Source organism: Panthera pardus, unplaced genomic scaffold, assembly GCF_024362965.1.
Source record: "Panthera pardus isolate Hobbes unplaced genomic scaffold, ASM2436296v1 HiC_scaffold_20, whole genome shotgun sequence".
Classification (NCBI taxonomy): Eukaryota; Metazoa; Chordata; class Mammalia; order Carnivora; family Felidae; genus Panthera; species Panthera pardus.
The window spans coordinates 30,225,432-30,253,312 of record NW_026526766.1 but is presented as its reverse complement, the minus strand read 5'-3'; the positions used below and the strand labels follow the sequence as shown (position 1 = coordinate 30,253,312).

Here is a 27,881-nt window from a genome sequence, read left to right as displayed (position 1 = left end):
GAAAATGAATTGACCATAATTGTATGGATTTATTTCTAGATTCTTAATCCTATTCCTTTGATTACATGTCTATAATCAATAACTAGATAGTGCTAATTACTGTACCTTTGTAATAAGTTTTCACATTGGGTCCACCAACTTTATTCTTTTTCAAGATTGTTCTAGCTTTCTGGTTTAGCTTTCTTGTTTTAGCTTTCTTGCATGGCCATATTTTGATTTTTTTAACCTTTATTTTTTATAGATTTTTTAAATTTTAGATAGAGAAAAAGTGCAAGCTGGGGAAAGGGGCATGGGGTGGGTGGGGGAGAGAGAGGGACAGGGACAGGGACAGGGACAGGGAGAGAATCTTAAGTAGGCTCCATGCTCAGCTCAGAGCCCAATGTGGGGCTCAATCCCATGACCCTGGGATCATGACCTGAACTGAAAACAAGAGTCAGATACTCAACCGAGTGAGCCACTCAGGTGCCCCAATCTTTATTTTAAGTAGGCTCCATACCCAGTATGGGGCTTGAACTCACGACCCTGAGATCAAGAGTCTCATGCTGTACTGTCTGAGCCAGCCAGGTGCCTCACCATATCAGTTTTAACATCAGCTTGTTAATTTCTGGGGGGAAAAAAAAGCCAACTGAGATTTTGATAGGATTGTGTTGAAACTATAGATCTATTTGGGAGTATTTCCAATACTTTAACAATTTTAAGCCTATTGATCCAGAAACATGGAATATCTTTCCACTTAACGCTTCTTTAATCCTCTAACAATATTTTGTAGTTTTTAGTGTACAAGTCTTACACTTATTTTCTTAAATTTATTCCTAAGAATTTTGTTCTTTTGATGCTATCATTAATGGAATTGTTTTAATTTCCTTTTTGGATTGCTCATTGCAATATATATAGAAATGTAATTGATTTTTGTATATGCAATTTTTTTCCTGCACTCTTACTTAACTATTCATTATGATAACTCTTTAGTGGATTCCTTAGGATTTTCTTTATGTGTCATTTGCAAATAGGGATAACTTTATTTCTTGCTTTCTAAACAGTATCCTTTTTTTTTTTTTTTTTTTTTTTTTTTTCAGTTTAATTGCCTCTTCTAGAATCCCAAGTATATGTTGAATTGATGTAGTGTTGAGAGCAAACATTCTGGTCTTATTGCTGATCTTAAGGGGAAAACAGTCAGCTTTTCATCATTAAGTATAACTTACTTGCTTTTAAAAGGCATCATTAAAAATACTTTTTGGAATTAATTGACTTTTTGGGTGCTTTGAAAAAGGCAGTTCTAATCAGTCTCATAAGAGATCTTTTTTTTTTTTTTTTAACATTTATTTATTTTTGAGACAGAGAGAGACAGATCATGAACGGGGGAGGGTCAGAGAGAGGGAGACACAGAATCTGAAACGGGCTCCAGGCTCTGAGCTGTCAGCACAGAGCCCAACGCGGGGCTCAAACTCACGGACCACGAAATTGTGACCTGAGCCGAAGTCGGCCGCTTAACCAACTGAGCCACCCAGGCACCCCTCATAAGATATCTTTAAGTGTGGGTATAAAGTTCCTGAAAATTCTTTCTGTACTTGTTCTCTGGTTGTGGCATCATTGATCACATGGAACCCCTCCACAGGTCTGGTCCAGAGGAGATGGTCACTGCTGTCCTGGCTGTGGTTCTGACTTTCTTTCTCCAGGTCACCATCTTCTCAGGGTGACATCTGGAAGCAGGTGGAGGTTGGCTGTTCCAGCCTAGTCAGTTTTTTTGGGTGTGCATTGAGCTGTGTTTTGGAATCTCTGAGTTTTGAGGCCCCACTGAAAGTTCTTAAGTATTTTTAAAAGGCAATGAATATAGCCTCATTACATAAAGTTTTGAGGAAAAAATAACTCATAACTTTATCTTCTAACATACTATTTTAAATATTGATTTCAGTGTTTCCCCATATGTACAATGTGTCATGTTACAGTTGTAGCTTCTACATAGTTATGTATTCTCCTTGTTTTATTTAATATTTATTTTACAATAGTGGTATAAAGTTTTACATTCTAGAGTTAATGTGTAATGTTCCCTCAAATAGATTTATCATATATTTTATCACTGTCTTATTGTGTGACTGTTTTTTAACGTTTTATTTTATATTTTAAGAGACCGAGAGAGAGAGTGAGCAGGGGAGGGGCAGAGAGAAAGGGAGACACAGAATCCAAAGCAGGCTCCAGGCTCTGAGCTGTCAGCACAGAGCCTGCTGCAGGGCTCAAACCCGCAAACACAGTATCATGACCTGAGCCGAAGTCAGATGCTTAATGTACTGAGCCACCCAGGCGCCCTTTATTGTATGACTTTTAGGTTGTTTCTGATGTTTTCTCCAAAGACACTGTTGTAATGAACACATTTGCGCACCTGGTTTTTTTCTTTCTTTTGTATTATTACCTTGGGCTGAATTTCCCAAAAAGAAATCATTAGGTCCAAGGTTAGCACTTAATGACTGTTGATACATAATTCCAACTTAATTTGCCAAAGGGTGTGTTGGTGTATACTGCATACGGTATTTTAGCATAGTCTTTGTAGTTTTAGCACAATCTTTGCAGTAGTTGGATAACATGATTTTTAAAAATTGCTAGCAAGTGAAAAAAATTGCTAATAAGCAAAAGTGGCATGAAACTACTAAATCTCCATTTCTATTATTTAATGTGATTTGTTGGTGTTATATGTGAGAATTAAGGTTAATTTCTTATATTTAATTTGGAAAGTTAGTGGGCTTAATTAAAAATGTAAAGCATGTGAAAAAAATACTTGGTGTCTGATGTTACTATACTTGAATCTTTTCCCGACAGTTTGCCGATGTTCACCGTGCTCAGGAAATTTACCATTCCACTTACTTTACTCCTGGAAACCATCATACTTGGGTGATTTTTCTGTTTCCTCTGTTCCTCTCATGTCCTTTCCCCTCATCCCATATTATTTTTGCTTAGCAAGTTCTCAATATCTAATTGTTTTTCCAAATAGTCAATTTGAATTGCTAGTAGCAATAACTTAAGGACAAATGGTTTATTCATTTAAAAGCAGTCTCCTGTTTCCATGATTCCATAAGAACATGAGTGATTTTTTTTGCTTGTGATTTTATAGTAGACTAATAATATGTGTTTATAATAGAAAATTATAAAAAAAAAAAACCCCAACAATCCCCAAACAGATGTAAGTATGTTTTCTGAGCTAGCTGGAATATACCCTGACAGGAATACAGAGGAAAAATTCTCCATGTGTACATATAGAATAGGAATGCAGGAAGTCATGAAAATCCATTCTGATGTAGTGATTACAATAGAACATAGGAATAAATTAATTTTTATAATGTTAGTTTAAAAATTTCTCATAAAGATACTCAGGCCAGTATCAGAAAAGGTAGTTCCTGATTTTGCTTAGGAAGATTATTTAGCAATGGAATTTTGATGATGGCCCAATGTTCTAAGTCCTATGTTGAATTTTATCTTAGTCTTTGGATGCTTGATATAAGACCATCTAGAATTGTCGGCAGGAGCCCTTCTGCATTCTGTCATAGCATCTTTCTAATGAGAACAGAGAAATACACTTATAATTAAATTAGACAACTGTTTAAAAAAGACATTTGGTCTGATTTATTAATCCTCTTACAGATACTTACAGTGCTTCCTCTCTGTAAAGCGATGTCCGTTAGATTTTAGCTATAAAACTGTGAGCAATGTGTATTTTCAGTTTAAGAATTATAATCTATATTTTTTCCTTTTTCTTTCTTTCTCTATCATCTATCCATCTATTTATCCCAGGAAACACTATTCCTTGAACATCATCGTCAGTGTTTTTACCATCATACTTGGCGCTTTCATAGCAGCTGGGTAAGACTCTGGACTGTTTCTGTTCAGTAACTTCTTTGTGCCTTTGACAATAGGCCCCACCCCGCCCTCATTTTCCATTTTCCATCTGGCTGCAGTTGAATTGAGCAGCCAGGAGACAAGTCTGTTGATGTTAGTGGGTTCCCCATGTGTTCCTGTGAAAGTCAGACTGGGTTCTAACTTGGCCGGAACATTTCTGAGAATGTATAAAGGGAACATTAGAAGATATGAATACAGCTTTTTTTCATAAAAAGGAGTAAACTACTTGCTTTTATTTTTTTTTTTTTTTAATTTTTTTTTTAACGTTTATTTATTTTTGAGACAGAGAGACAGAGCATGAACAGGGGAGGGGCAGAGAGAGAGGGAGACACAGAATCTGAAACAGGCTCCAGGCTCTGAGCTGTCAGCACAGAGCCCGACGCGGGGCTTACACTCACGGACCATGAGATCATGACCTGAGCCGAAGCCGGACGCTTAACCGACCGAGCCACCCAGGCGCCCCAACTACTTGCTTTTATTACTGAATGTTTGTCTTCAGTACAAAAAATTTACTTGAAAAGTTCTTGGGCATTTGGTCAAGATTAACAGCTTTATAAAGCCCTTGTATGCTGATTTGTTTTATCACCTGTGATGCCTTAGCAGTCTGTTTCCCAGGTGGGGTACTCTAATTAAATGTATTTGTATATCTGGGACAGGAGCCAATACCAGTGCATGACTAAGTTGACCCTTGAACAACACGGGGATTAAGGGTGCCAACTGCACTCCCTCCCACTCCCCCTCCCTCCGTGGAAAATCCAAGTATAACTTTCAACTCCCTAAAAACTTCACTACTAATAGCCTATTGTTGACTGGAAGTCTTACTGATAACATAGTCAATTAACACATATTTTGTATGTTATATGTATCATATACCGTATTCCTAAAGTAAAGCAAACTAAAGAAAAATGTTAAGAAAATCATAAGGAAGAGAAAATACATTTACATTTACAAATACAAATACAAAATACAAATACAATATTGTACTGTATTTATTGAAAAAAAAAAAATCCATGGATAAATGGACCAGCACAGTTCAAACCTGTGTTGTTCAGGGTCAATTATAGTATCATTTTTGTTAATATGTAAGACCAGGAATTCAGACTCCAAGTTTGCATTTGAAAGCAGACACTCAGACTCCTGGCTTTTAAATAGATTTTTTTAAAATGTTTATTTATTTTTGAGAGACAGAGAGAGACAGATTGCAAGCAGGGGAGGGGCTGAGAGAAAGGGGGACACAGAATCTGAAGCAGGCTGCAGGCTCTGAGCTGTCAGCACGAAGCCCGACGCAGGGCTCGAATTCACTGTGAGATCATGACCTGTGCCGAAGTCCGATGCTTAACTGACTGAGCCACCCAGGCGCCCTAGACTCCTGGCTTTTATAGCCTGGTGCTTAAAGCATATGTGCAGTTATATTCCCTGGGTCCAAAACTTAGCCCAGCCCCTTGTCAGCCGTTTCTCAGCCTCTCTGTGCCTCAGTTTTACTCATGTGTACAGTAAAGAATAGAAAAAAAAAACAAACCCCTACCTGAGTGAAGGGAAGAATGCAGACTGGATGAATTTCAGTTAAATTAGTTTCCTTAACTGATTGAGAAAGAAGAGTTCTGGATCATTAATTGCAAATTAAATAAGGGCATGGATATTCTCTTATTCTAGTCTCCTTGCTTACTAGCTGTACAACCAGGACAAGTGATTTAGCCTGCCCTCACCCCAGTTATTTCGACTATGCAATGGAGGTTAGAACAGACCCACCTAGTAGTGTCTTTGTGAGAATGAAATGAGATAGAAAACTGGGGTTTACTCTAGCATGTGGCCAAATTCACCAAATATGTGTTGAGTGTGTACTATACACGAGGCATCATTCTAGGTGCTGGGGAGTCCAGCTGTTAACAAAACAGACAAGAAACCTTGCCTGTACGGAGCTTCCATTCTAGTTGGTGGAGACAGACAATAAGTAAAAGAAACAGATTAGAAAATATATCATGCCAGATGGTGACAGATATTAGCAATTTATTTGTTTTGTTTTTTTATTATTATAAATGTGTTTAGTCCCTTGCCTAACCAAAGTTTATTATTTACATTTTCATCTGTAACATCCCTGTCCCCAGTCGTATCTGTGGCTGAGTTCAGCCCCTCTACAAGCTGGCCTCTACTTTCAGCACTGTTTTAGGTCTCTGGTATGTGGACTTTAAACAGCAGAACTTAGAGCCTGTTGTAGTCATGAAGATTTTGTTCCAAGATAATCATAGGAGCAAAGTAGCTAAAAGAGGGAGGTGCTCTGTTGAAAGTGCCCTCCTCCCACAGTGCTTTGAGGTGTCCCCTGGGCAGCCTCTTTTTTGTAAGTTTCTTAGAGCTTGATTTGGAAACTACTCAGAGTCAATTGTATACTTTTACAAAAATGGTTTATAAAAATGTCTATAAGGCTTTCGTGAGGAATGGTGCTTCAGATGCTGTGTATACGGAGGCGTATTTCCAGACCCAGTGAATAGAAATTCAGCTCATAATTAGCACATGTGATATTCTAATGAGCTCAAAGGGTAGTGTTCCCAAAACATCTAACTTTCCCCCAAGAGCCAGCTTGGAACAGTACTGCTCAAACTTTCCCATCCTTAGCACCCACAGAATGGATACTATCTAGGTGGGTGCCAAGCACAGTTCTTAGCTGCAGGCTAGCTGTGACCCCCAACCTTCTCTCTGCTCATTCAAATCACCTCGTCTAAATGCAAATAACTGTAGAGCTGATTTACTCAGATGAGCCAGTTTATGCTGCTGTAACAAACAGCTCCCACATTAACATACCAAGTATATTCTGCTCACACTACTTACTCAGACCAACATTAGTTAACGCTCTGAGGGTGCTCAGCTCATTGTAGCTACTCAGGGACCCAAGCTGATGGAACCCCTGCCTCAAAGGGAGGGAAAAGGGCATGTGGGGAATCGTGCCCCAGCTCTTCAAGCTTTTTCCTGGAAATGCCATGCATTACTTCCTCTTACATTTTGTTTGCTGAAGCAAGTTACATGGCCAGATAAAGTTAAAATATCATGTCTGTAAACAGCCATAAAGGACAACTAAAGGGTTAACCATGAATTTGCTCTCATTTATTAAAGCAAATGAATTCTTTTCAAATTTCTGTGCTTTTACCAGTGGCCTAAACAAGTGGTGCTAGGAAACTTGAGGCCCCCGGAGCAGATCTGAGAACTCTGGGAATTTCCCTCGGGCTCTCCTAGGAAGTGAGCAACACCTTTCCACTCCCCTAGAAACCTGGCTCTTTTATCCATTGGACTCTTTGCCATTTTGCGGAACAGCAGACGCTTCTTAACATGGAGCCAAATGTGGGTAGGGATGAGATTTGGAAGACCCTTATTTTAAGAGATTTTATTTTTTGTGTGATTGAGCCAGAGAATTCTGATTTATGATGATCTAAAGTTAATTTACATTCTCACAAATATATTTGTAGTTAATAATGCCGGCAGAAGCCTCAAGCAAATCTGGTTTAGTTTGCATTCAGATTTTGACACAACTTTTGCCTCTCTCTTTCTTTTTCTTTGGTTAGAAATGATCTTTCTTTAAAACAAATTTTTATGTTGCAGGAGATCAGGATATGCCATTCTAAAATATGCCACTTGGGCACAAACATTATTTTGAGCTGAAGGCAATTGAGAACCAACAGATGTAGGAAGAGTTCTCGATCTTCCCCTTTCCTGCCTAAAAGCAGACCATAAATTTCCCTTTGTGAATGTGCCCCCCTTCTCCTGCACCAGGAGTAGGAGAGCAGGTCTCACTGGAGACAGAGGACCTGCACCGAGATGAGTCTGTGTAGATAAACCTTACTACAGTAACACTTATCTTCCATTGGTTTCCCCCATGCATTTCCTAGTCCTTTCTCCATAATTTATTTGTTCCTTGGAATCCAAATGTCTTTTTTTGTTAAAATGATATATAAGCCGCAGAGTCTAACCACTTATTTGAGATTCATTTCTTTTTTGTGAACTCCTATACATGTGAAATGTTTTATAAAAGTTGTATTCCTTTTTTCTTGTTAAGCTACTGTCAGTTAAATTTGCAGGCTCCAGTCACTGAACCTAAGAGGGTAGAGGAAACCTCCTTGATGATATGTATTTATGAATTATGACATGGGTCTGGCACTGTCTGTAGGATCAAGCGTAGTAGGTGACTCATACCATGGCTCAGCTGTTCTTTCTCTCCCTGTGCCGTGTGGCCCCGAACATTTTTATACCAGTATTATTTATATAAAATGGAAGTAGAAAAGAAGATGTTCAAAAGAATGAGGAGAAGGTAGCCTTAGAGGAATTGCAGAGAAGGAATGGATCGCTGCCTTGCCTTTTTGACAAACAGGGTGGGGGCGTGCTGGTGGATGATGTGACCGGCGGGACACCAGATGGAGGTGTCAGTTCCTCTTTCGACCTCTCTTGCCCCAGTCACTGCCCAGCTGTCCCCACAGGGCATCTCCCCTGGAGATGGCCCTGTTTATTACAATAAGCAAAGCCACTGGGTGGGTTGGACAAATCATTCCCCTCAGAAAAACAGAGCTCACCGATTATTACGCCATTTGATTAGTTGGCCATTTGATCAGTTGGCGAAAGAAAGGGCTTTGCAGTTAAAGGAAGGTGGTTAATGTTGCTCTGGTTTTAAGCCATTCATGATTAAATTGAAGCCACCTGATGGCCTGGTTTTGTTTTGTCTGGAGGCAAAGCAGAGGAATTAACCACAGGGGGGAAATATGCCAGAGGAAAAGAAGGTGGTTACTAGCATCACAAGTGGATTTGATTAGGGCAAGATAAAACAGGCAGGCTTGAAGGCCAAGTTGTGAGTTTCTGAATAATCATCCTTTTGTGTTCTCCCTCCCAGTTCTGACCTTGCCTTTAACTTGGAAGGCTATATTTTTGTATTCCTGAATGATATCTTCACAGCAGCAAATGGAGTTTATACCAAACAGAAAATGGACCCAAAGGTACCAGATCTTCACTCCTTTGATTTTTAGGCTTTGTCCTCTGGCCCCTGAAACTACATGAAAAAATAAAATGGATTTGTAAAGTTGGCACATAATTTAATTTACATGATATGCTTTATAAGTCACTAATTTCTTTTCAGTTATCTTGTTTGTATGGGTTCTTGTTATCCCTTACCTTACAAAGTTTTGGTTGAAAATAAGACACTATTTTAGATGCAAAGTCAGAATATATAAAGAGATTATTTTGAGAGGCAGATTAAAATTAAAAGGTGTTTTTTTGCTATCCTCATCAGTGACCAAGGCAAAGTCAGGGGTATTCTGAGAGCCACTCCAGTTTAAGAGTCTGAAGGTATGGGTTACATATAAAAGTTACGCTGCTTACTGGTTGTTGTGACTTGGACCCTTAAACTTCTCCAAACCTCAGTTTCATCATCTGTGGAATGGATCATTTGTAAAGTCTTGCCCAGCAGGAACTGCCTCTCCTGGTCAGTAACTGAGCGGTCTCCCCAGAGACTGGTGGGCAGATGGGCGTTTCTTGCATGTGGCCGCCTCCACGTCTGTGGGGGTGGGGGGACAGTGCTTACCCCACCCCAGCTGTTCCGGAAGCTCTGGAGGATGAGCCAGGCATATGTTGCTTTGTTCCAAGTTCTTTGTGTTGAGTGAGGGAGTTTGCTTTGATGGACAGACTCATTTCTGTGAGCTGCTTTTTATCTGCACTGTTTTTTTCTGCAGGGCCCTTTGTTTTTTTACTGGTGGTGGTTTTACAAAAACAGGTTTTTTGCCTTTTGAGGGTCACAGTATGTCACCCTTTATGAAAAATGGTAGAGAAGTAGTGAAGCCACTTTAATGAAAAGTAAATTTATGCAAGATTAGAAAATGAGATACCTTGTATTTTAACACTGCTGTTCCTTACCAGAAAGAGCAGATGTTTTTAAGGAGTTCTGTTTATATTAACATTTTAAATGTTCTTAATTTTGTTCCAGATTTCTCATTTTGCAGACAAAATGATAAAAAAAAAACAATTAGAATGTGAGAGATGGGTGGGCCTCAGAGTCCATCCATATTCATCCATTTTATCTGCCATTTTTGTTTAAAAGAAATGTTTTGCTATCATGATATGCTTGAGGTGAAGCATTTTACATTAGGAATTTACTGAAAATATTCCAATACAGAGTTGGTCAGAATAGATTTTTAACTCTGCATAAATACATAGTTATATAAATGTCTTCGAAATTTGATGCTTTGTGTTTCTAAAATTCAGTGTTTTCTTTGTTTTTGTAGGAGTTAGGCAAATATGGAGTGCTTTTCTACAATGCCTGCTTCATGATTATACCAACTCTTATCATCAGTGTCTCTACTGGAGACCTTCAGCAGGTGAGCTGGTGACAGTCATTACATTCCTGCTGAGCAGCCTCTGAGAGTCTTAATAGTTAACTTTTTGTACTGCAGTGTAAAGCGTAAAGGTAAGTCGGATTACCAGGAGGGTACATGGAATCGAGATGTGTGACATCACCAGTAATACCTCTGATGCTATCCTTCCTTTGGTGTTTATCTTTTTTTTTTTTTTTTTTTAACGTTTATTTATTTTTGAGACAGAGAGAGACAGAGCATTAACGGGGGAGGGTCACAGAGAGAGGGAGACACAGAATCTGAAACAGGCTCCAGGCTCTGAGCTGTCAGCTCAGAGCCCGACGCAGGGCTCGAACCCACGGACCGTGAGATCATGACCTGAGCCGAAGTCGGACGCTTAACCGACCGAGCCACCCAGGCGCCCCTTGGTGTTTATCTTTAGACACCTGGCAAGCAGCAGAAGTAGTCACAAGAATTCTGGACTTGAAGATTTTGGAAAACTACAACAGTAAAAATCTGAGTTTGAGCCTTCGTATCCCCGTTTGCTGATGTGGGGATCCTAGGAAAACTAACTTAGAAGGGGATTTTGATAGTTTTAAAAATGGATTTATTTATCTATTACCTTTATAATGCACATTTTGAAACATATGCAAAGTACAGAGAATAATTAAATGAACTCTCCTGTACCCACCGCCCAGGGTCAATACTTTTCGGCGTTTTGTCATTCTTATTTCATCTGTCCCCATCTGCTTTCATTTTTTCCCTCCTCTGGAATATTTTAAAGCAAATTCCAGATATCATGGGATTTTGTCTCTAAATATTCCAGGATGTACATTTGAATTTTGAGAATGTGTTGCTCTTTTGGTATCTGCCCTGCTCATCTGTCTGCTGCACATACATGAGAGACAAATAAGATGGTAGATGAGTAGAAACAGAGGGGGCCCAGCTGGAGGGAGTGAAGACCAGTCATTCAGGAAGGGTGATGTTCACCCAGTAGCATCCACAGTAGCCACCTTGAGGTGTGTCAGCCGCTGCCAAGCCCTACTTTTTCAGAAAGTTGCCAGCTACACCCCTTCTAAGAATTTTGCCTGTATCTTAAGGGAGATGTTTAAGTTCGCATGAGAAGATTTGCTAGGCAAAATTGTGGTCCAGTCTGGCCTCCACCCACAGAACCAACCCTCAGCAACCCTTTTGTTGCTGGACCGACAGGGGTGGGGGTGAGAGGGGGTGTTCAGAGAGGCCTTGTGCAGTAACCCGATCCTGCCACATGACTGTTATTTCTGTGTTTACTAATCAGCATGTTTCTGTGGTGCAAACAGTTTGAGTTGATTCCATCTCCCCCCATCCAACCCCCGCCTTTTAGGGGGTTGAGTACTTCCAGAAGGCTGCAGGCTCTTGTGGGCTCCTGGGTGGATGTCAGGGTTTCATATTCTTTCTCAAAGCTATACTTTTCATTTGTACAGTTCCTGTTCAGAAGAGGAAACAGACCAGAAACTGAAGTTTAGGTACCTTATGAATTAAATTGACTAGATGTATTATGTTAATAATTGATAACATTGTTTTGATAGGAATATATGTTCCCACACCCAAACCATTGCTTTATAACTTGTAACATGGGCTCTCAGAAGTTTCTCTTCCTTGTAACGATTATCCCTGCAGAATTATTATACTTTCTCAGGTAATAATAAAAATAATAGCAGCTGATATTTATTGAGGACTTATTGTATCAGACATTGTTTAAAGCACTGTACATGAACGATTTCACTGCTTTCCACAGCAGCCTTCTGAGGAGAAGGGACTGTTTGCTATTCATCTTGTAGATGAGGAATCTAGAGCACGGTGTTTAAATACCATCCAAGGACAGCAGGTGATCGATCCAGGCAGTCTTGCTCTGGAACCCATTCTCCACTGCAATCTTAGTTACCTTATTGTACATGAAAAGTGTTTCTTGCCTTCATGCATGAAAAACCATATCTTATATCTTAGGAAGTACAAGAGGCCTAACGTATACTTTAACTTATTAAGTAGTGGTGTTCTAGGAGAATGTTATGCTCCTATCCTGGTTTTTGGTGCTGAACTATCTCAATATGTACCCTATCTAGTCTCTTTTTTGACCAGGCTTCTAATCTACAGTTTCTCTAGGTACCTTAGAGCCCCAGCTGTGATTACTCTCCACAGAAATTCCAGATGGATCAGAGCTAAATATATAGATTTATTTAAAAATCTATAAGAAACTTATAATTGGAAAAAAATAGAATGTGTTTATAACTGTTAAAAGGGCCTTCTGTAAAAATGATAAGATACAAAATCACGAAGTTAAAAATTTGACTCTATTTTAATTTAAAAGTATTGTATGATAGGAGATCCAGAAGATATGGGACACTCACTATAATCAGTGATTTTTAAAATCCTGTGGAAAAAAATAATGTATTTTTCACTAGTAAGATTGTTCTGCTGTGTGTTCGTTCCATTGAATTGTAAGCTTCTTCCAATTGGTTACTTTTAACCATGTGTGAATCCGTTTTAGATTGTGAACCGAATGTAATAAAGAAGAGAACTTATATAATTAGATGTGTTAGCCTATAAAATTGCATTTTGTTTGCCAAGTTTGGTTTGATTATAGCAGAAATTGATTGATAAATTAGGGCAAAATATTAACTTGTTAATAGAAAAAGTACTTAGGTGAAGCATTTTTCCTGGTTGGCTGGAGAGGATCAGAAGTTGTGGTTAAGACTCATGTGTATGACTTACTGCATGGAGATTCACTCACTCTGGGACCTTGGACTTACACGGTCAACAAACCTGGTAACAGCACCTTGGCTCTGTCTCTGATTGTCCAGGTCCATGATGCCAGCTCCTCTTGTCAACAGTTTGGGCCCCTGGATAATACTGTTTGGGTGACCTTTTTTTAGTCATTTGAATTGCTGCACCAGGCTCAAAGTACATGGGGTATATTGCATTTGATGAATAGGGTAAATAATAGGATTTATTTTTCTGATAAAAAAACCGCATAAATGCAAAATAAAAAAGATGCATGCTCCACCATACTGCTAGAGAAATAGCAAGTCTAGTATATGTGCTGCCGAAGCGAGCACAGCAATAGCAAGTCTAAAGGAAGCAGCACTTCATCATTCTTCACCTTTAATTAATTTGTTTTAAAATAAATGTCATACTACATTATTTTTTACATTATTTTTTAAAATGCCACCAGCACAGCCTCATCATTATTAAAGGAACAAAATAAAACTAAAATCTATTAAAATATAGATTGGCAAAGAATCCAGATATTTTTGTGAAGATTACTACATAGCCCTCAGTGGTTTATATGGTATCAGAACAGTTTTTATTTACTGTTTGCAGAAATAGTTTCAGCTTGTTGAGTAAATACTTCCAGTTTGTTGAGCAAATAAATGTTTTTCTATCTGTGGCTTGGAGTTTGGAGCATATGGTTTTCTCTTATTTCCAGTTTTATTTTAACTTTAGATACAGAGTGTTTTCTATAGTTTTTGTTTGGTTTTGATCTTTGACTACCTTGGATGTTTTCTGCCCCTTTGACAGTAAGACAGCTTTATATTTATATTTTCCTTTCACAAGTAAGCATTAAAAAAATAATTTTATGCTGGAAACTTTCAAACCTATACAGAAGGAGAACAAATAGTATAACAGACCCCACATACCCACCAACCAGCTTCAACAGTTATCATCAATATTTAACGTGTATCTTTTTGATAAGAGATGTGGGCAGAGTCTTACTAATGAAAAAATAACAAGTGTGGCAAGATTGTATTAATGGGGGGAGAATTCCATTCTAATTGGCTTAAATTTTTTGAATTCTAAACTTAACAAGAATTTAAATAGTTTTAAATCTGTAAACTTATAAAACTTGATTAACCAAGTTTTGCCTAGTAGGAAGTGGATAGAGCTTATGTTCAACTGTGTTATTCAGCACATGCTTATGTGCAGCACATGCTTATTGTCTTGAGTCACTTTAAAATCATTTTTGGATGTAGACAAAGGGCAAATCATGAATAAAATGCTCCTTTTTATTGTTACCTGTCATTTCAAGGGGGTTAATTTCATCTTCTCAGCTAAGTTCTTGAGAGTTGAAACTCCTGCACCCAACTTCTGTCTTAACTCCACCACCCCAATTACTTCCTTGCTTTGCAAAAAGCAAATAATTTAGTTTATTTGTTCATAATACTTACTGAGCATTTGTAAATTCTTGAAAATATTTCATGGACTTAGCCATTATTATTAATTTTCTAATAAGCTTTCTTCTAAGATTATTTATTACCAAAAACAAAATTTTAATGTTTATTTTTGAGAGAGAGCGAGCAAGCATGAGTGGGGGTGGGGCAGAGAGAAGGGGACAGAGGATCCAAAGCGGGCTCTTGCTAACAGCGTGAGCCCAATGTGGGGCTTGAACTCACAAACTGGTGAGATCATGACCTGAGCCGAAGTTGGGTGCTCAACTGACTGAGCCCTCTGGGCACCCTTCTTCTAAGATTATTTATAAAAAGTAAACCCAATCCTGATTTTGTGACTACAGATTAATAAAGAGTTAATTACAGATTAATAAAGTCACAGCAACAATAGTGATACTGGATCCTTGGCTCCCGCCAGGTTCTCAATAGTTTCATTAAATCCTCACATGGACTTTTTGAGGAAGTTTTTTTAAAAAAATCCCTGTTTTGTGAAAGGAATCTGAGATTTAGGGAGTAAAAGTGATATGCCCAACATCCCACAGCTGGTATTGGCTAGGATTTTTTAAGTTGTATTTTGTTTGGGAAAGTGGTTCCTGTAATAAAACACGATTTGGTAAAATCCATAAATTTAAACTGCAGTATTATGAGTCTAACCATTAGTTTTCTTTCTTTTTTGTAATAGGCTACTGAATTCAATGAATGGAAGAATGTTCTATTTATCATACAGTTTCTTCTTTCCTGTTTTTTGGGGTAAGAAACCATAGACAAGTAGAAGCTCGGTCTATGACATCTCTTGACAAGTCAAATCGAAATATACGTTCTGTATGCTCTGTTAAAATCCCTTTGTCTATGCTTCTCCAGCTTTCTCTGGAAAGTACCCCTGCAGCAGAGGAGTGGAGTGAGACCCAGGATCCCTGGGAACACAGCCCAAAAGACCAGGAGCAAGCATGAAACACTGTTATTTTTGAGAGTCATGTTAACATCACATTTCTCCAAAATATGATGTTGTCTATTGATTTCTGAAAGTTAGTCTGCATGAGGTCCGCTGATGTATTACATTCAGTGCTATTTGTTGTCTTTGCTACAATGTCCCTCAGTTTTCAAGATCTTCCACCCACATAAATATGTGGAAATGACAACCATTTACTCTAGTGCCGTACCTGCTGTATTCAGGGAAATTTCTGAGGAGCATTGTCCAAGCCATTGTATTGTCCAACAATTTTAGGCTTTTGTCTTAAAATTTTCCTTACGTCTGTCTTCCTGTTGAGAAGCCTTGCAGCCTGTGTCTTTTATCTTCTGAAAACTTGAAAATTCCCTTTCATGAATAGGTAATACACGCAACTAAATAATCCAAGAACTGCAACAGAATTCACAGGGAACAAAAGCTACTCTATTTTTCCCTGTCCCCCAGCACTGCAGTTTTCTTCTTCAGAGGTGACCCCTGTTTGAAGTTTTTGGCATATCTTTCCTGAGTGGGGCTACATGCATAGACGAACACCTATCTTATCCCATACTGAAAGGTGCTTTGAATGACTATGTCAGGGAATTACTTATCAAAAGTAATTCTGTGAATTTCCTCCCCCCCCCTTTTTTTTTTTTACCATCAATAGTACAGTTTTCATTATGTTTAAATTGGCTAAGAACACCTCAGTCTCTTTGATCAACACTTAAAAATTCTCAAACTTGATTTTAATTGCAGTGATGTAGTCTCACACGATGAAAACATTTATGTATAACTTCCATTTCACTAATTCTCTTTTTAGCTGTGTCTGATTTAATGTTGAGCCTCTTGATTGACTTTTTGATTTTAACAATTTTTTATTTGTGAGTTTCATGTTTTGTTTTTTTTTTTTTTTTTTACAAACTTATTCATTCCTAACATTCTCTCATTGGTGATCTTTGTGACTGTAGTAACTTTCATTTCTTTAAATGTTATACACATAGCTGTTCTGTATTCTTCATTTAATGATTCCAATTATCTGCAGTTTTTAAGAATCTAAATGTTATATATAGTTTGTGACTGTCAAACTGTGTGTGGTTGGTGACTTGTCATTGTGAGCACAGTGCTTAATCAGTGTTATGGGCTGAACGCTCATAACAAAATGCAAATTTGAGAAACCTTCCTGTGGGGACAAATTGTTTCTGGTCCTGCTGACAGCCAGGCATTGCCCCTGACCTGGACCGCTGTGTGCATTTCTGAGGGTCTAGGCTCAGTGAGCTAAAGTGTCCCTCCCAACGTGGAGTCTGGCTCAAGGCTGTTTCCAGACAGTGCTGTTCTGCTAAGGTCTCTGCCCCAAGGCACCCCTATTCTGTTTCAGTTGTGTTCTGCTCCGACTCCTGCCTGGCCCTAATACTTTATCAGTCCACAGACTGATGTTAACTGTTAACTGTTGTTAACACAATACTTGTCTTTCTCTGACTGACTTATTTCATTCCAGTTCCTCCTTTTTTAAAGGAGGAGGGTTTGGGTGACCTCTTGTGCCTCTTTCAAGACCAGTGATCTCTCAAGTAGTGTGTCCTTTCCAGGCATAGGTTGCTTTGCAATGGGAGGGTCCCTTAGGGCACTTAGGTAGCCATTGTCAGAAACATAAGTGAAATATTTGTAGTTTTCCCAGTTGTTGGCTGACATTTAACTTTGAAAACAAAATCTAAGCCATGCTTGTGAATCACCCTTTGTCAAACCATCTTTTCTCTCTGGTTAAAAAAAATTCAACCCATATCACACAAACTCAGACTAGCACTTTTCCCTGGCTAATCCCAGATTCACCTATGAACAACAGAGCTAAATTTCAAAGTTTTTCTCATTTCACTATAAACTCAATGAGATACTGTTTCTATTTTGTTTTTTAATTTTTGGTTTTTTTTACTTGCATTATACCACTTAGTCATTCCTTGAAGGAAATCAAGAAGTAAACCCTCCAATGTCAGCTGTCCTTAGTGAATGATGTGCTGGGGGGGTCTGGATGTGAGCTGCCACTCTCTGGGACTTGCCTGCCATAGGCCTGGCCCTATCTGTGTATAACTCCATGCATTTTTTCCTTTTTAATAATGTGTTTCTTAGAAAATAAATACTTTATAAAGGTTTTTGTCATCAGTAGTCACTTTGCAAATGAAAATGCCATAAAGGCATATCAATTATAAATAAATCAGTAAATGATGAAATCATCAAGATTTCAGGTTTTACCCAACTTTAAGGATGAAAACTAGGTAGGTCTGTTTTTTAAGTGGGTCTTTTGAGGACACTAAAATCATGGCACTATTCCAGCAGCTAAGTGTCTGAACTCTGGAATCAGATGGCCTGGGTTTGAATCATGGCTTTGCCACTTACTAACTCTGGGTCCTTGGACAAGTTATTTAACCACTCTGAGCCTCAATTTCCTTATCTTTAAAATGTGGACAATGAGATAAAGTATCTGATTCATAGGATGTGGATTGAATGAGATAATAGAGATGAGCACTTAGAACAATGCTGGACACGGAAAATGCCCAGTAATGTTAACTGTTGTTAAATATTTCTATTTCTTGAGGTCAGCCTGTTTTTGAGCTGACCTCTTTTCACCCCAGAGAGAATTGGTTCTTCCTATAGTGCATGGCTTCAATAGTTTTTTTTTCTGTTACATACACAGTTGACCCTTGAACGACACGTAAATGAACTGTGTGGGTTCATTTATGTGTGAATTTTCTCAATAAATACATACAGTACTGTAAGTATATTTTCTCTTCCTTATTATTTTCTATTTTTATTATAGATATTGACTCTTTATTAGCCTTATATACTTAAATATCTCATTCCAGCATGTGACTTGTCTTTGTTACTTAGGGTTTTTCTTTTCTTTTTTTCTTAGAGTACATAATTTATTTAAATTGAAGTTTGTTAACATACAGTAACATAACATACAGGAGAAACCAGTGGTTCATCACTTCCATATAAGACCCAGTGCTTATCCAACAAGTGCCCTCCTTAATGCCCATCACCCATGTAGCCCATCCCAACACCAACCCTCAGTTTCTTCACTGTGTTTAAGAGTCTTTTATGGTTTGCTTCCCTCTCTGTTTTTGTCTTACTTTTCCTTCCCTTCCCCAGTGATCATCTGTGTTGTTAATTAAATTCCACAATACTTGTCTTTCTCTGACTGACTTATTTCATTTAGCATAATACATTCTAGCTCCATCCACATTGTTGCAAATGGCAAGATTTCATTCTTTGTGATCACTGAGTAATATTCCATTGTATATATATACACCACATCTTCTTTATGCAGTCATCAGTTGATGTCCATTTGGCTCTTTCCATGATTTGGCTATTGTTGATAGTGCTGCTAAAACATTGGGGTGCATGTGCCCCTTCAGAATCAGCATTTTTGTATCCTTTGGATAAATACCTAGTAGTGCAATTGCTGGGTCATAGGGTAGTTCTATTTTTAATTTTTTGAGGGCCCACCATACTATTTTCCAGAGGGGCTACTCCAGTTTGCATTCTCATCAATAGTTCAAGAGGGTTCCCGTTTCTCTGTGTCCTTGCCAACATCTGTTGTTTCCTGAGTTGTTAATTTTAGCCATCCTAACAGGTGTGAGGTGGTATCTTATTTTGGTTTTGATTTGTATTTCCCTGATGATGAGTGATGTGGAGCATCTTTTCATATGTCTGTTAGCTATCTGGATGTCATCTTTGGAAAAGTGTCTCTTCATGTCTTCTGACTACTTCTTTATTGGATTATTTGTTTTTTGGGTGTTGAGTTTGATAAATTCTTTTTTTAAAATTTTTGTTTAATTTATTTTTTAAGTTTACATCCAAGTTAGTTAACATATAATGCAACAATGATTTCATTGTTCAGGAGTAGATTCCTTAATGCCCCTTACCCTTTTAGCCCACCCCCTCCCCTACAATCTCTCCAGTAACCCTCTGTTTCTTCTCCATATTTAAGAGTCTCTTATGTTTTTGTCCCCCTCCCTGTTTTTTACTATTTTTGCTTCCCTTCCCTATGTTCATCTGTTTTGTATCTTAAAGTCCTCATGTGAGTGAAGTCATATGATATTTATCTTTCTTTGACTAATTTTGCTTAGCATAATACCCTCCAGTTCCGTCCATGTAGTTGCAAATGGCAAGATTCCATTCTATTTGATTGCTGAGTAATACTCCACTGTATATATATACCACATTTTCTTTATCCATTCATCCATGGATGGACATTTGGGCTCTTTCCATACTTTGGCTACTGTTGATAGGGCTTCTATAAACATTGGGGTGCATGTGTCCCTTTGAAACAGCATCCCTGTATCCCTTGGATAAATACTTAGTAGTGCAATTGCTGGGTCATAGGGTAGTTCTAGTTTTAATTTTTTGAGGAACCTCCACACTGTTTTCCAGATTGGCTGCGCCAGTTTGCATTCCCACCAGCAGTGCAAAAGAGGTCCTCTTCTGATCCTCGCCAACATCTCTTGTTGCTTGAGTTGTTAATGTTAGCCATTCGGACAGGTGTGAGGTGGTATCTCATTGTGGTTTTGATTTGTATTTCCCTGTTGATGAGTGATGTTGAGCATTTTTTCATGTGTCAGTTGGCCATCTGGATGTCTTCTTTGGAGAAGTGTCTATTCATGTCTTTCCGCCATTTCTTCACAGGATTATTTGATTTTTGGGTGTTTAGTTTGCTAAGTTCTTTGTAGATTTTGGATACTAACCCTTTATCTGATATGTCATTTGCAGATACCTTCTCCCATTCTGTTGGTTGCCTCTTAGTTTTGCTGATTGTTTCCTTTGCTGTGCAGAAGCTTTTTATTTTGATGAGGTCCCAATAGTTCATTTTTGTGAACTATTGTGAAGGATGTGTGTTCTGCTCTGGTTGGATGAAGTCGACTACAAATGGCAATATATATAGTTGATTGATGGTTTTTTTGAGTTCAACTATGTCCTTACAGATTTTCTGTCAACTGGATCAGTCCATTTCTGATAGAGTGATGTTGACATATCTTCAGCTATGATAGTAGATTCATCTCCTTGCAATTGTGTTATTTTTTACTCATATAATTTTATACTCCATTATTAGGCACATACCAGTTAAAGATTGTTATATCTTCTTGGAGAATTTATGCCTTTATCAATATGTAATGAACTTCTATATTCCTGATAACTTTGCTTGCTTTGAAGCCAGCTCTAAAATTAGTATATCTATTCCTGCTTTCTTTTGATTAGTGTTAGTTATATTTTTCTCCATCCATTAGTTTTAATCTGTATGTTTCTTTATATTTAAAGCTGGTTTCTTGTAGACAAGGTATATATAGTTGAGTCTTGTTTTTTGATCCACTCTGTCAGTCTGTATCTTTAAATTGGTGCAGTTAGACCACTGAGGTTCAACGTGATTATTGACATAGTTGGATTAATATCAATTATATTCCTTACTGCTTTATATTTGTTGCTCTTGTTATTTGTTGCTCTTTTCGTCTTCCACTCTTTTACTGCCTTTTGTGTCTGAAATATACATTTATAGCTAATCTAAATCCACTTTCACATAACACTACACCACTTCACAGATAGTGTGAGTACTATTCAATAATAAAATAATCCTAACTCCCCCTTTTTGTCTCTTGTATCATTATCGTACATTTCACTTATACATAGCATACATAAGTGCACACACACACACACACATAATTGAGTACCTTGTTCCTATTTAATATTATTTGAACAATTTTTTTTCTGTTACATCAGCTAAGAATAGGAAAAATAGGGTTACCCATGTGGCTCAGTTAAGCGTCTGACCCTGGATTGCGGCTCAGGTCATGATCACACGGTTGTGAGATCAAGCCCTGCATCATGCTCTATGCTGAGTGTGAAGTGTGCTTGGGATTCTCTCTCTCCCTCTTTCTCTGTCCCTACCCTGCTCACAATCTCTCTAACTAGATAGATAGATAGATAGATAAAATAAATAAATAAATAAATAAATAAATAAATAAATAAATAAAATATTGAAAATAGGAAAATAAGTTTTTATTTTGCCTTCATTATTTTTTCTTTGATGCTCTTTATGTAGATCTGAATATCTGATCTATATTATTTTTCTTCTCTCTTTTTTATGTCTTTATTTAATTAATTAAATTTTTAAAAATTTACATCCAAGTTAGTTAGCATATGGTGCAACAATGATTTCAGGAGTAGATTCCTTAATGCCCCTTACCCATTTAGCCCACCCCCCCTCTCACAACCCCTCCAATAACCCTCTGTTTGTTCTCCATATTTAAGAGTCTCTTATGTTTTGACCCCCTCCCTGTTTTTATATTATTTTTGTTTCCCTTCCCTATGTTCATCTGTTTTGTATCTTACAGTCCTCATATGAGTGTAATCATATGGTATTTGTCTTTCTCTGACTAATTTCGCTTAGCATAATACCTTCTAGTTCCATCCACGTAGTTGCAAATGGCAAGATTTCATTCTCTTTGATTTCTGGGTAATACTCCATTGTGTGTGTGTGTGTGTGTGTGTGTGTGTGTGTGTGTATGTGTATGTGTGTATATATGTATGTATATATATATATACATACATATATACACACTATATACACACCACATCTTCTTTATCCATTCATCCATGGATGGACATTTGGTCTCTCTCCACACTTTGGCTATTGTTGATAGTGCTGCTATAAACATTGGGATGCATGTGTCCCTTCGAAGCAGCATACCTGTATCCCTTGGATAAATACTTAGTAGTGCAATTGCTGGGTCTTAGGGTAGTTCTATTTTTAATTTTTTGAGGAACCTCCATAGTGTTTTCTAGAGTGGCTGCACCAGTTTGCATTCCCACCAGCAGCGCAAAAGAGATCCTCTTTCTCCACATCCTCATCAAGATCTCTTGTTGCCTGAGTTGTTAATGTTAGCCATTCTGACAGGTGTGAGGTGGTATCTCATTGTGGTTTTGATTTGTATTTCCCTGATGATACGTAATGTTGAGCATTTTTTCATGTATCTGTTGGCCATCTGGATGTCTTCTTTGGAGAAGAGTCTGTTCATGTCTTTTGCCCATTTCTTCACTGGATTATTTGTTTTTTGCGTGCTGAGTTTGCTAAATTCTTTATAGATTTTGGATACTAACCCTTTATCTGATATGTCATTTGCAAATATCTTCTCCCATTCTGTTGGTTGCCTTTTAGTTTTGCTGATGGTTTCCTTTGCTGTGCAGAAGTTTTTTATTTTTATGAGGTCCCAATAGTTCATTTTTGCTTTTGTTTCCCTTGCCTCTGGAGACGTGTTGAGTAAGAAGTTGCTGTGGCCGAGGTCAAAGAGGTTTTTGCCTGCTTTCTCCTCTAGGATTTTGATGGCTTTCTGTCTTACATTTAGGTCTGTCGTCCATTTTGAGTTTATTTTTGTAAATAAATAAAAATTTTTTTTTTCTTAGAAGTGGTCCAGGTTCATTTTTTTGCATATCGCTATCCAGTTTTCCCAGCACCACTTGCTGAAGAGACTGTCTTTATTCCATTGGATATTCTTTCCTGCTTTGTCAAAGATTAGTTGGCCATACGTTTGTGGGTCCATTTCTAGATTCTCTATTCTGTTCCATTGACCTGAGTGTCTGTTCTTGTGCCAGTATCATACTGTCTTGATGATTACAGCTTTGTAGTACAGTTTGAAGTCCAGGATTGTGATGCCTCCTGCTTTGGTTTTCTTTTTCAAGATTGCTTTGGCTATTTGGGGTCTTTTCTGGTTCCATACAAATTTTAGGATTGTTTGTTCTAGCTCTGTGAAGATGCTGGTGTTATTTTGATAGGGATTGAATTGAATGTGTAGATTGCTTTGGGTAGTATCAACATTTTAACGATGTTTGTTCTGCCAGTCCAGGAACATGGAATATTTTTCCTTTTTTATGTGTGTCTTCTTCAATTTCTTTCATAAGCTTTCTATAGTTTTCAGTATATAGATTTTTCACCTCTTTTGGTTGGATTTATTCCTAGGTATTTTATGGTTTTTGGTGCAGTTGTAAATGGAATCAATTCCTTGATTTCTCTTTCTGTTGCTTCATTGTTGGTGTATAGGAATGCAACCGATTTCTGTGCATTGATTTTATATCCTGCAACTTTGCTGAATTCATGGATCAGTTCTAGCAGTTTTTTGGTGGAATCTTTTGGGTTTTCCATATAGAGTATCATGTCATCTGTGAAGAGTGAAAGTTTGGCTTCCCCCTGGCTGATTTGGATGCCTTTTATTTCTTTGTATTGTCTGATTGCTGAGGCTAAGACTTCCAATACTATGTTGAATAACAGTGGCGAGAGTGGACATCCCTGTCTTGTTCCTGACCTTAGGGGGAAAGCTCTCAATTTTTCTCCATTGAGGATGATATCAGTGGTAGGTCTTTCATATATGTCTTTTGTGATCTTGAGGTATGATTCTTCTATCCCTACTTTCTTAAGGGTTTTTAGCAATAGAGGATGCTGTATTTTGTCAAATGCTTTCTTTGCATCTATTGAGAGGATCATGTGGTTCTTTTCCTTTCTTTTATTGATGTGATGCATCACATTGATTGTTTTGCAAATATTGAACCAGCCCTGCATCCCAGATGTAAATCCCACTTGGTCGTGGTGAATAATTTTTTTAATGTATTGTTGGATCTGGTTGGCTAATATCTTGTTGAGGATTTTGCATCCGTGTTCATCAGAGAAATTGGTCTGTAGTTCTCCTTTTTAGTGGGGTCTTTGTCTGGTTTTGGAATCAAGGTAATGCTGGCTTCATAGAAAGAGTTTGGAAGTTTTCCTTCCATTTCTAATTTTTGGAACAGCTTCAAAAGAATAGGTGTTAACTCTTCCTTAAATGTTTGGTAGAATTCCCCTGGAAAGCCATCCAGCCCTGGACTCTGGTTTTTTAAGGAGATTTTTGATTACTAATTCAATTTCTTTCCTGGTTATGGGTCTGTTAAAATTTTCTATTTCTTCCTGTTTCAGTTTTGGTAGTTTATATGTTTCTAGGAATTTGTCCATTTCTTCCAGATTGCCCATTTTATTGGCATATAATTGCTCATAATATTTTCTTAGTATTTTTATTTCTGCTGTGTTGGTTGTGATCTCTCCTCTTTCATTCTTGATTTTATTTATTTCGGTCCTTTCCTTTTTCTTTTTGACCAAATTGGATAGTGGTTTATCAATTTTGTTAATTCTTTCAAAGAACCAGCTTCTGGTTTTATTGATCTGTTCTACTGTTTTTTGTTTGTTTGTTTTTGTTTTTGTTTTCAATAGCATTGATTCCTGCTCTAATCATTATTATTTCTTTCTTCTGCTGGCTTTGGGTTTTATTTGCTGTTCTTTTTCCAGCTCGTTAAGATATAAGGTTAGATTGTGTATCTGAGACCTTTCTTCCTTCTTTAGGAAGACCTGGATTGCTATATACTTCCCTCTTATGACTGCCTTTGCATCCCAGAGGTTTTGGGTGGTGGTGTTATCATTTTCATTGGCTTCCATGTACTTTTTAATTGCCTCTTTAACTTCTTGGTTAACCCATTCATTCTTTAGTAGGATGTTCTTTAGGCTCCAAGTATTTGTTATCTTTCCAAATTTTTTCTTGTGGTTGATTTCGAGTTTCATAGCGTTGTGGTCTGAAACTATGCACAGTATAATCTCAATCTTTTTGTGCTTGTTGAGGGCTGATTTGTGTCCCAGTATGTAATCTATTCTGGAGAATGTTCCATGTGCACTGGAGAAGAATGTATATTCTGCTGCTTTAGGATGAAATGTTCTGAAACAATCTGTTAAGCCCATCTGGTCCAGTGTGTCATTCAAAGCCATTGTTTCCTTCTTGATTTTCTTCTTAGATGATCTGTCCATTGTTGTAAGTGGGATGTTGAAGTCCCCTACTATTATGGTATTTATAATCAGTGAGTTTATGTTTATGATTAATTGATGTATATATTTGGGTACTCTCACATTTGGAGCATAAATGTTTACAATTGTTAGATCTTCTTGGTGGATAGACCCCTTAATTATGATATAATGCTTTTCTTCATCTCTTGTTACAGTCTTTATTTTAAAGTCTAGATTTTAACCTAGATATAATCTGATATAAATATGGCTACTCCAGCTTTGTTTTGTCGACTGTTACCATGAAAGATGGTTCTCCCTCCCCTTGCTTTCAATCTGAAGGTGTCTTTAGGTCTAAAGTGGGTCTCTTGTAAACAGCATTTAGATGGATCTTGTTTTCTTATCCATTCTGTTACCCTATGTCTTTTGATTGGAGCATTTAGTCCATTGACGTTGAGTGAGTACTGAAAGATATGAATTTATTGCCATTATGTTTCTTGTAGAATTGGAGTTTCTGGTGGTGTTCTCTGGTCCTTTCTAGTCTTTGTTGCTTTTGGTCTTTTTTTTTTTCTTTTCTTTTTTCCGTCTTTTCTCCCTTCAGAGAGCCCCCATTAAAATTTCTTGCAGGGGTGGTTTAGTGGTCATGAAATCCTTTAATTTTTGTTTGTCTGGGAAACTTTTAATCTCTCCTTCTATTTTGAATGACAGTCTTGCTGGATAAAGAATTCTTGGCTGCATTTTTTCTGATTCAGCACATTGAATATGTCCTGCCACTCCTTTCTGGCCTGCCAAGTTTCTGTGGATAGGTCTGCTGCAACCTGATCTATCTTCCCTTGTAGTTTAAGGACCTTTTCCCCCTTGCTGCTCTCACGATTCTCTCCTTGCCTGAGTGTTTTGTGAATTTGACTGTGATATGCCTTATTGATGGTCGGTTTTTGTTGAATCTAATGGGAGTCCTTTGTGTTTCCTGGATTTTGATGTCTGTGTCTTTCCCCGGGTTAGGGAAGTTTTCTGCTATGATTTGCTCACATAACCCTTCTACCCCTTTTTCTCTTTCTTCATCTTCTGGGACCCCTATGATTCTAATGTTTTTCCTTATTAATGAGTCACCAATTTCTCTAATTCTTGTACTCTTTTGCCTTAGTCTCCCTCTTTTTTTTCTGCTTCATTATTCTCCATAAGTTTGTCTTCTATATCGCTGATTCGCTATTCTGCCTCATCCATCCTTGTTGCCGTGGCATCCATTCATGATAACAGCTCAGTTATAGCATGTTTTATTTCATCCTGACTAGCTTTTACTTCTTATCTCCACAGAGAGGGATTCTAATCTGTTTTCGACCCTAGCTAGTATTCTTGTTATTGTGATTCTAAATTCTGGTTCAGACATCTTGCTTGTATGTGTGTTGCTTAAGCCCCTGGCTGTCATTTCTTCCAGCTCTTTCTTTGTGGTGAATTCCTTCATTTCATCATTTTGAAGGAAGAAAAGGAATTGATAAGGTAAAAAAAAAAGAAAATTAAAAAATTAAAAACAACACACGCAAATCAAATGTATGATGCTAGATTCTAGGTGTGTTTTGGTCTGGTTATTGAAAGGAGCTTGATAGAATAAAAAGGAAAAAAAAAGTTTAAAAATTTGAGAAAATGAATACAGTGAAATAGAATAAAATGAAATGGAAGTAAAATAGAATTTGAAAAATTTACAAAAAAAGTAAAAAAATATAGTTAAAAAAATAAAAATATTTTTAATAAAAATTGAAAATAAAAATAACTTTTTTCTCTCTGTATTCAAGAAAAGAAATGAAAAAGAAAAAAAAAGAAAATTGAATAGATGGACCCTTGAACAGACTGAAATATGATTGAAATTACATTGGTTTCCCCTAGAAGTCAAACTATGAAGCACTTTATAGTCCACAAACTAGGCAGGCGGAGAGATTTGTGATGTTCCTGAAGAGCGAGGTTGGCCCAGTTGGGTGGGGCTTATTGCAACAATTCCATTCTCCACTAAATGGCGCTGCTTAGATTACTGGGGTGATTGTTGTGGTGCTTGTAGATATGTATGAGCATGTGCAGGAGGGGTGAAAATGGCATCACCCAGCTACCCAATCTCTAGTATTGGAACTCTGTGCTCTCCCCAATGAGCAACTGCACACCTGTACTTTTTCTCCGGCTTCTGTCTACTCCCCGCTTTTACACTGTCTGTGACCAAGCCATCAGGTTGTCAGGCTGCACCTCCTTCCTGAGTTTTATCTCACATGTGGCTGTGTTTCCCAACCCCTCACTTCTGAGGGGCTGTGGCTTTCACCCACTCAGATCCTCGGGGGGAGGGTCTCACCAAGCAATGGCTGAGTGTCGGCTGCACCCAGGAATGTTCGCGGGACCGTGTTGCTGCTGATTCCCAGAGACTGTGGCTGGGTGGCAACCTGCCCCAGAAAAAGTTCACGTGATCGTGTAGCAGCAGTGTTTCAGGGATTATGGAAAATCACAACACACATCTGGCACCAGGCTTCACCCTTAATGACCTTGCTCCAGCACCAGTGAATATGGTTGTTCTCTGGGGTCTGCTGGGACTGGGTGGCTGCATAGCCTCTACCAAATGCCCTTCCAGCAGTGGAACCGTTTCTCCCCGTGTGGCCTGAGAACCTCCCGGACTCCACTCTGCTTCTGGGGATTTGCCCTTCCCACCAGAGCACCGCCAA

General features: G+C 38.0%; 1 protein-coding gene across 5 annotated transcripts in view; it reads left to right on the top strand.

The window, feature by feature from the left end:
• SLC35D2 (solute carrier family 35 member D2) overlaps positions 1-27,881 on the top strand; it is a 58,659-nt gene that overhangs the window by 18,886 nt on the left and 11,892 nt on the right. For 3 of the 5 annotated variants that reach the window (XM_019423433.2, XM_053907867.1, XM_019423436.2), the window contains exons 5-9: positions 2,812-2,883; positions 3,781-3,849; positions 8,753-8,855; positions 10,137-10,229; positions 15,093-15,160. In XM_019423433.2, coding sequence (XP_019278978.1) covers positions 2,812-2,883; positions 3,781-3,849; positions 8,753-8,855; positions 10,137-10,229; positions 15,093-15,160 — 405 coding nt within the window. Of the gene's footprint in view, positions 1-2,811; positions 2,884-3,780; positions 3,850-8,752; positions 8,856-10,136; positions 10,230-15,092; positions 15,161-15,271; positions 16,190-27,881 lie in introns of those variants that run through there. The other 2 variants (XM_019423434.2, XM_019423435.2) reach the window with 2 other exon arrangements.